Source organism: Argopecten irradians, chromosome 11 (assembly GCF_041381155.1).
Source record: "Argopecten irradians isolate NY chromosome 11, Ai_NY, whole genome shotgun sequence".
In the NCBI taxonomy this organism is placed as follows: domain Eukaryota; kingdom Metazoa; phylum Mollusca; class Bivalvia; order Pectinida; family Pectinidae; genus Argopecten; species Argopecten irradians.
The window spans coordinates 14,983,740-14,993,389 of NC_091144.1; the positions used below are offsets into that span (position 1 = coordinate 14,983,740).

General features: G+C 35.3%; 1 protein-coding gene across 1 annotated transcript; it reads right to left on the reverse strand.

Annotated features, from left to right (window-relative positions):
* Window positions 1-228: 228 nt before the first annotated feature.
* Window positions 229-5,671, reverse strand: LOC138334828 (cytochrome P450 26A1-like). Its single transcript, XM_069283594.1, is given in 7 exon segments — window positions 229-1,563; window positions 1,803-2,048; window positions 2,051-2,101; window positions 2,103-2,231; window positions 2,466-2,963; window positions 3,217-3,415; window positions 5,050-5,671. Coding segments are annotated over 7 exon segments (1,608 nt in total). The 5' UTR covers window positions 5,181-5,671; the 3' UTR covers window positions 229-1,209.
* Window positions 5,672-9,650: the final 3,979 nt, after the last annotated feature.

A 9,650-nucleotide genomic window follows, 5' to 3' on the forward strand; every position in this document is an offset into this window, starting at 1 on the left:
ATTACAGAGCATATCCGCCTTGACATATTACAGAACGTCGATTTTGACGTCAGTCCTTAAAAAGCAAAAATAACGTAGTTTTTCTCCGCAACAATGACGTAACGCATTGCAATTTGCATATTATTTAACGTTGACCTTTCACCCGAGTGAACTTAAGGTTAGCTCCATACTTTTGGGAAAACCCATGTCATTTTTTTCTAACAGGTCTTATTTTCTTGCATTTTCATCTAGACATGACGTAACAATTAGTACCTCACCGCAAGGGCAGACAACTCTGTTATATACAAATACAAAATAGAAAATACATAAATTATTTTGGATTTCAGTTACGAAATAAATATCACCGGTATCAACTCCTTAGTTCACTATAACTTATGTCATATGTATATAATAGGTGCTGCCTTTCTTACTCAAAGATCCATCAAATATATTTACACAAAAGTTTTAGATTGTGTTTTTGCATAAAACCATAATTATCTGCCTTTTCGGGAAGGTATAGATTGTTACGTCATCATTTTTTTGCTCAAAAAATTATGACGTCACAATCGTTACCTTCCCACCAAGCGATAATTTTTTTAATGTGCAAAAAACGGAATAGTGCTTTGGATACGACTTTGTTCTTTTTCTTTGCTAAACCTTCACCAGCATCATTATAGGATGGTTTTTATAAATGAGTGTATAAAACTAAACACTAAATAAGGACATCCATGATATCCTACCCTAAGAACTGTCAGCCCTGAGCATGGGCATTTGTTTGCCACGAAGTAGAGCATTGCTTTACGTGTTAAAATGGCTAACGTTTCACGTTGGTACAAGAACAAATTGTAGCATTTCAGAGTACAATGTCATGGAGCATTCTCATTGTATATTATTGTAGATAATGCGTGTCATTCATCCCTTACTTATCATTCAAATAATCAACAATATCATAAATAACCATGAATTCATCAACGCTGTACAGATACCATGGCATTTGGCAATCTGGATTTCTTTACATAAAATGATTTTGAGAACATACAAAATATAGCTTATAAATACTCAAAATACGGAAAATCATTTAGATAACAATCATGTATCTCTATTACACTAAATATTTACTAAAGTAGGCTTTTTTTACAAATGACATCACTGTCTTGCATTAAGGTGCATTGCATTAAGTCCAATATATACGTTTTCATGTATATATGTAAAAGTTCCATAGAGATTACACTAGACGGTGAGAGATCTCTGCCTCATCTGGTACATCCCCGAGAAGACCATAGGTAGATTGTCTGTAGGGCATGGTATAGGTAGACATGTCATTGGAGGGTCTGTGTTAGGGACTGTCCATGAGCAAGATCGAGACAATTCTATCGCCAAGGTCTTCAAAACAAGTAACGCGAACTCTTTCCCGGCGCATGCGCGTTTCCCTCCTCCGAAGGCAAGAAAATGCTGTCTGTCGTCAACATTGAGCTTGCTCCACCTGTCCGGATCAAATGTGTCAGGATTCTCAATGAACTGTGACGATTCGTGGGAATCTCGTATGGAATACACCACAGTCCAGTCTTTGGGCACCTGGAATCCCTGTAAGTGAAACAATAAACACAAATTAGGTTTACTCTTCTCCTCTATGTAGATTAGCCAAGACACAAACTATAACGGACAGTTGTACACCAGAAGTTATGGTAAATTAATAATTCTGTATCTAATATTTGTTTTTAAGACGTATAAAAACTTGCAATGAAGGTTCCTACGTTTTCAGATAGCTAGAACTCTTTCTTTCTTTGATATCAATTAATGCAGCATCAAGCAGGCCATCTTACCTCAATTTCAAATGTACGAAGCGCCTTCCTGTAACCTCCGCCGATGGGTGGCGTTAGCCTCAACACTTCCTTCACTACATCCCGGGTGTATTTAAGTTTGTTTATTGTATCATATGGAATGTCAACATCAATGCTGTCCGTCAATCCGTATCTAGCAAGTTCGTCGACAATTTTCAGCATTACCTCCGGATGCTTTGTTAATTGCAAGACTAAAGTACATGCTGCACTGGAGGTTGTCTCGTGCCCGCGGCAAAGAGAAGTTCAAGACCAACGTCCTTCGCCTCCTCCAAAGTGAGTTTTCTCTCCTCCCTCCAAGTCCATCATCAGGCTCAGCGCGTCCATGAAGCCGTGTGGGGACCCAGAGCCTTGCTTTCTCTCCTTGATGCACACCTCTATTTTTTGTAGAAGTGCGTCCCGGGCTTTCATTCCCTGTGAACATAAGATAGAGGGAGTGAAAACGTGTTCTTTGAATTTCACCAAATTACGCTTAGATAGGTAAAAGTATCGCATAACTTCAAAAATCTTGATTGAAAAATACGCAATAAAAAAAAACAAAAAAAATAATTATCAAAACGCATGGACTGTATAACTTTTTCTGACAAACATGTCATATAAACTTTTTCAATGTTTATTTAAATTTTGAAATTTCCAATTCACACAAACCTTGTATAGACCAAGTCCCGGGATACAGACAGGCAGGCTAAACAGACTTCCCAGAAAAGTCTCGAAATGTCCCATCAGTCTACTTTTCTCTGGTCTGTCCATTTCGATTCCCAATAGCACACGGCAGGTGAGCTCAAAGTTCAAACTTTTGAACTCCTTATAACCTAGGATATTTGATGTTTCACACCAGTTCCTGATGTAGTCCCGAACCACCTCTAATACGACAGGGGTGTAAGAACTAATAGCTTCGTGGGTAAACGCTCGCAGTATAGCCTTCTTTCTGATGGAATGGGTGAGACCTTTTGAGGATGAAAGACTTCCGTCTCCGAGTAACATACGGGTACTCCGCGGCCATTCTGTCGTCACTCGGAAGTTCTCGCCAGCCATTATTTGCTTGACTCCCTTTATGCCTACAATCCTGATCGTGGGTTTCCCGAGCATGTGAGTCCGGTAAATGTTGCCGTGTTGTTTTCTTTTTTCATCGAAAAACTTTCGTCCCTGAAATGGGTTAAGCGTTTTAATTTGATCACTCAAAAATGTCAATTAAGATAATGCACCAATAAAAGGAACGAAATAATTCCTAAGAAAGCTGTTTAAAAAGTGGTTATTAATTCTCAGTTTATGGGCTTAATTTAATTACTAAGAATTTAAAGATTGAGAGTTATGTTGATAATTTTTTTATGAGATCATGAAAATATTTATTTCCATTAATTTCTGATAATATGGTTATTATCTTCAAACATTGTGTTACCTTGAAAATGAAGTGAATCGTTTCTCCAATGACTGGAAAACCGGCACTTCCGGGAGGTAGCGGAAGGGAACATGACGGGTCGCGTGAGCACCAGACGAAAATGTTCCACAGTAATGTTGAGACAGCAAACAAGATAGCTGGACAGACAACGGGTAAGATGACCACTTCTAAGATGTACACGAGTAAGGCAATCGTAGATCTGTTAAAACAAAATTAAAAAATGAAATGATATAGGCTTATCAAAGAAGACACCATTCAAATCGCAACAACTCGGAGAAATTTCCGACGATCTTCGTTATAAATTGTTATATTTCTTGAGATTGCTGGACATTCCTCAGAGATGTTGTGATTGACAATCCGTTTTAAAGTCTCCACAATTACACTAAAACTACTATACGTCAACTTATTTTTGAATGCGATTAATTTCCACGTCTTTGCGAGTGCATAGAATTCACATGCACACACAGACACTGTGTTAATAAGTGTCAACTGCATATCAATGTTATATAGACCTTTGAATTCTAAATACACGGAAATGAAATCGCCATCACAAATTGTGGGGCAACAAAACGCGCAATGAAAATTGATTTTGCGTCAGAGATTTTCACTGCTTAGCTTCATTTTAGTCTTTTATAGATAACAAAATAGCGTCAAAGCAAATTTATTTTGTTTCAAAATTTGTTGTAATGTATTGTTCTCAAAGATGTAGATATTTTAGCAGCGATTTTTTTAGATTGTTTGAATATTGCTAAGAATGTCTTTCTTTATTTCTATTTGAACCTTTTGTGATATGTCATACAGAAGTTGGATTGCATCATGCAAGCTACAGTTTAAGAGCCTTTTGAATTGTATTAAATGTTCCTTCATTCATTTTATACGTTAGGGCAAACTATTTGTAAAACACCCATGATATTGCACAATGAATCAAACTTGTTTGGGGTTGGATATCCAGGTTACATTTTTGATAAACACCGTGTTACTTAGTGTTATGTAATAGCGACATTTACGTCACAGCTACGTCACAAAACAAGTGATGAAATTTCACCTTAGGCATCACACGTACAGACCAGGCAGTGTCTAGACATCTTACCTGTACCATCGCAGATTTATGGGATAGCCAAGGTGTGTTTTGTGACCAAATGTTAAATACATGCACACTGTAGAAAACAACAGCCATAAAAAACGCATGGAATACACTTTAGAATATGAAATTAAAGAAAAACGCGGTCCGTTTAGTTTAATTAGATTAATAAACATTCTGTTCATTAAAGTTATTTGAAAAAAGGCATTTTAAAATTATTGAAATGTTGAGAAAAGACTTGAGAAAAAATAAGGTTTACTTCTAAACTTTTGATTTTTATTTTCTGAAAACATAACCCGACATTTAAACGGAATAATTGAATTAAACGTAACACGGAGAAAATAATACCATGAACTAAGATTTTAGATGCAATCAATGGAAGGAAAAGCATTTAGAAAATATTGAAAATGAGCTGAGACAATAAAATTATTTTTAATTTCATTATTGTTTTCGACAAATTCATGATTCATATAATGTACATATTATTTATATCGACATACCTGACATTTTTCGATTGTTTGTTTTTTTTAGTTTAAATAATTGCAATGTTTATAAGCTTACAGACGTGTCATCCTGATCTTTGAAACGTAACATGATTAAGTTATAGAATGTGATCTTTTAAATACATTGTAGTCAATTCTATTTAATTATTACGTTAAAAATGTCCCTTTTTGGAGCATCAGATACAAAGTAGAAATGATATCAATAATTTCCTCTTTTACAATTTTTTTCCACAAATTTTGTTAGCTTACCTTGGCGTGTCTAAATGATGGTCCGTGTTGTTAGTAATGAAATAATTCCGGCTTGAACAATTTTCTAAACATTTTGACAACCCTAGACTAGAGTTCGTCATTGTAGTATAAAATAGTACAGTCTCTGACATGTTTAACACTTATTAGAACACTTATTGTCCTTGTAAAATTGTCTTTGTATGCTAACTGTTGGTGACCGGATGGTGGCCGGAGAGGTTAATCGACTGACCACTACTCCTGCACTATAATAACTGAACTTAAAAGACCGAAGTTCTATTTATATGAGGCTTTGGTCAGGTATTGGTCAGTTCGTGGCCTGACCGGGTGACAGTGTTACAACTAGGCCTGTCTACGTAATCACACCAATCACAAAACATTCATCACAGCTTCCATATGGGGCCCTAAGGGGCAACGACTGGACGCTCGGCGGACGACACACATACAGTTGACGCACGTAGTCTTAGTTTCTGGCGTTGTGTATTTGCCCCGAAGAGTCATTTATTGTGAAATAACATCAAGAAAACTAAATGTTTTACCCAATGTTTTGATTCACATGTAAATATCATCTAAAAACGCTCTTAGGTTTCTTTGTTTTCATTTCTTTGATTGTGTCCTTGTTCCTCTCTTTCGTTAAGGTGGTTTTATTACTGTGCTTTAAACTTTCAAAAGTTTTCATGAAAAGTTGCTAATATGAAACAACTGCAATAAGTTACAAATCGTGTTAATTTTACTTGCTATCTTGTTCCTATCGGAGCCCAATTATACAAGTTCATTGATGCTGAGCGCGGGAACATGTGACCTTTCTCTTGTGACCCCATGACCCCGGCACGGGGACAAGTCACCGCAAGCGTCCATTCTTCCCCCTCCCACTCACAAAACTGACCACCAAACTGACCGGAAATATGTTGTCCAAGCAGCATCTGTTAGGATAGCGCTTGAGTCATTAGGCGATAAAGGAATGTTTAAAAGGGGCAAAGTTTGGATAATTTCCTCAATAAACTTTACACCGTACGTAGAAATTCAAAAACCTTTACGAATAACAATCGAGTCAAAAAAGCTACAGAACACCTCTTTATGGATAACATAATTACAAATCTGATTATGGCTTGACGAAAAACTTTATCCACAACATATTTTCAATGTCAAGTACAATTAATATAAACAAAGATGATTCTAATGGGCAAATAAGTAAGTAGGCTAGCCAATTGGTTCATAATATTTAAATTTTGAAATTTCAACTATTTTATATTATTATGCGTCCACATGACGGAGGACTAATTTGAATCATTTGTCCTTGTCTCCGAACATTGTTTCCATGTTGGTTGGCTTTCAATCGAGCAGATGACATCGACGTTTGTCTTTCTCCAAAGTTGTTCTCAGCATTTTGTCTTTTGTTAAAGTGGCATCTTATGTGTCTATTTAACATTTGTATGCTTTTCAATTGATCGTCCCACCACTGTCAAGCCTCAAGATTATCATTGCCTTGTCTTTGATTAGTGCGGTTATGTTACAGTATATGTCTTGGCGCAATTTACATGGTTTGAGTGTGCCCTTAAAATGATCCCCTGTGTTAGTGCTAAAACCGACATTATTTTACATGTACATTGTATATCTATATTGCGCTACATAATTACGTTTGACAAATTACAAAATGTACATTATTATGAGTGCCAATAGAGTTCGTTGCATTGTTTTGCATGTCTTGTTAAATAATCTTAATAAATGTGTAATGATACAAACTAGGAGACGTTTAGCATGATTTGATGTATAATTAATGATAGTCTTACTGTTATTACAGTTGTAGGATCTCATCATGATTTAATAAAAAAAGTAATCGATGCTAATTCATTTTTACACTATGTTAGTCATTTGTACGACTGTTAATATTATAGGGAGAGGGCATGCGTAGCCATTTTGCCTGTTGCCCAATTCCAATTGTTTTTAACATCTGACAATGAAATTTTCTGAAATGAAAATGCATATTATATCATATTCAGTTTCCTATATATTAACAAACTATCATATTATCAACTAATATCGTAATAATAAAAGCCGTTGCCTTTTACAGCATCACCTGGATTGCAATTATTGTATTTTTTTTGTTAACATTGCGCTGATGTACTAACTTTGTATGTAATATCCCACGAATTGTTAGATAATTTGATAGCAAATAAACAATAATGTAAAACCATCATTAGCTACGTATGTAGAAATTTTTATTTACATTTAATATAAATTAACATGAATAATGTTTAATATTATGTAAAGAAATATTCAATTAAAACGAAAATAAATCATAGAATTATAGTGCATTTATCAATAAACCCAGTCGAAACATATGAATAACATACCGCAAGGGGTTAGCTATAATGATTTATTGACATTTTCATGGACCAAAAGTAAGCATTGATCAAACAAACAACGCATTTTAACAGCAGTATTGTATGTGTTCGATATTTACGATCTTCTGCTGTGAAAATATTATTGCAACATATCTGGATACTTAATTTGTCGGTTAAGTTTCCATTAACGTCTGAAACAGTCTGTTTGTTGGTTTCTTAAAATTGTTCGCCATATAAGAGTTCGTGTGTCTGGCTAACATACAAGAACATTCAGTTTTAATGAGAGAAATTAGCCCAAATTTCTAGCTGCACTTTTAACTTTTAACTACGAAATACCTTCACTATAGTGGTATTACTCTCCACTAGAACAGTAATAGCAAGATTTAAAATAGCGGATCGCAGATTATCTTTATAAATAAAACTGGTAAACAAAAACTTGAACCTTTGACTTTTAAATGAACTCCCAAATCTTCGGGTCAGCCGACGTTCAACAAAGCTGTTACGTAAGAACCAAGAATGAGGGCAGTTATGTACTCCACAGATTTGCCCTTATTTATGGGTCAGCGTTGCCTTCCTTCAACATTGATACCACTAAAACAAACACACGTTAGACTATAAGACCAATACGATAACCCCGTGACTACCTTTATATTTACAGTTCATATATCTTGCGTAATTATACAGTGATTATGAACCGACTACTAAGGACACACACAGGGTGTGTACCTCACGCGTTTGTAACCTCGCTTCAGCTCTCACCATTTAAAGCCAAATGGGATTTATTTTATGAATGGGTATCACATTCGCCCAGTCACAAATGCGGTCAAATACTTCATTCATGATTCCGCTACAAAAGGTCATGCGTTTCACGGCCATGGCCAGCTGCCATTTGTGAAAAAATATCCCCACTAATTTGGTCACAACAAATCACATGAGTGAATGTATTCGTCGTCAGCGATGAAATAACACCGTAGATAATGGTCATCCTATTATGCCAAGTCTATAAGGGTCCATGTCAGTCAAAAAAAAAACCCGTTTTTTTTTCTTTTACGATGTAGATCACAATTTGAAACTTTACTTTTTATAAATGCGGTATTTGAATTTTGGTCTACGTTATTCATCAAAAGGAGAAACGATTCGTTTTAATATTGAAATGGTTAGAAAAGGTGCTTCCTATCTATTTATTGTGTGGATAATATTGACTAAACCTGTGTATGTTTTATAGTTATCCGCCCAATCGTGACGCTTACTTTTTCATATAAATGATAAGAAAGCTGTAGGCAATATACATGTATGTGGTTACAAAATCAAGCGTTTTCCTGTTCAAAGAAAACTTCCAGCGATACTCGGTCAAACAAATGGTAACGGTACCTGTTTTAGAAAGCGGTACCAGTGAACATTATGGAATGATACATCTTAACGAGTTCTGTCTTTCTTCCGCTCTTAACACATATTTAGCTAAATGACGAACATCTTGACAAGTAAAACTCTGGCATCACTCGTAAACTATGGTGTAACCGATACTAATGATTGAATTCCCCTGATTGAATTCCCCTTGTAAACTTGACAAGGGTATTGCATGATGTACTGGCTTGTAAATGATTATTGGGGTCCACTTATTGGACCAATGGTGTGACGGGGAAATTACTTGACACAATAAATACTGGTTTCATAGCAATATTTTACTTAAACTTAACAGTTCGATGAAACTTTCTTCATTATCAAATTTCGTTTTGTTCATATGTATATGCAAGAAATATAAAGTTTGTTTGATTATTTTAACGTCCTATTAACAGCCTGGGTCATGTAATTATCGTGTGTGAAGTGTCAAGTGTGTATTTTGGGAAACTATAAATATATAAAGTGCTTGCGGACTTTGATGTATCATTATTTATAAGTTATTTCCGATTTAAAGGTAAAACCCGACTGTAAGGATAACTGATGGACATGGTTAAAGATTGATCATGATTACGTTACACTGTAGCTTTTGAAAACTAATTTGTTATTGCAGGAATTTGATGATCGGTATGAGGTATTGTAATTAAGATTATTTGAAAAATGCTTGTGATTTGAATGTTAAATTAATCATTTGTATTTGAAGATGGCTTTGTAACGGTTAATCACACATTGTACTTGAGTGATTATTGGAAAATGGAGAATGCTTTTGTGAAAAAGTAGGATCTTGGAATTAGTTAGGAGGTATTATATATTGCGGATTATTTAATGAATATTGAAGGATGGATGTCAAGGTTTTCCTTC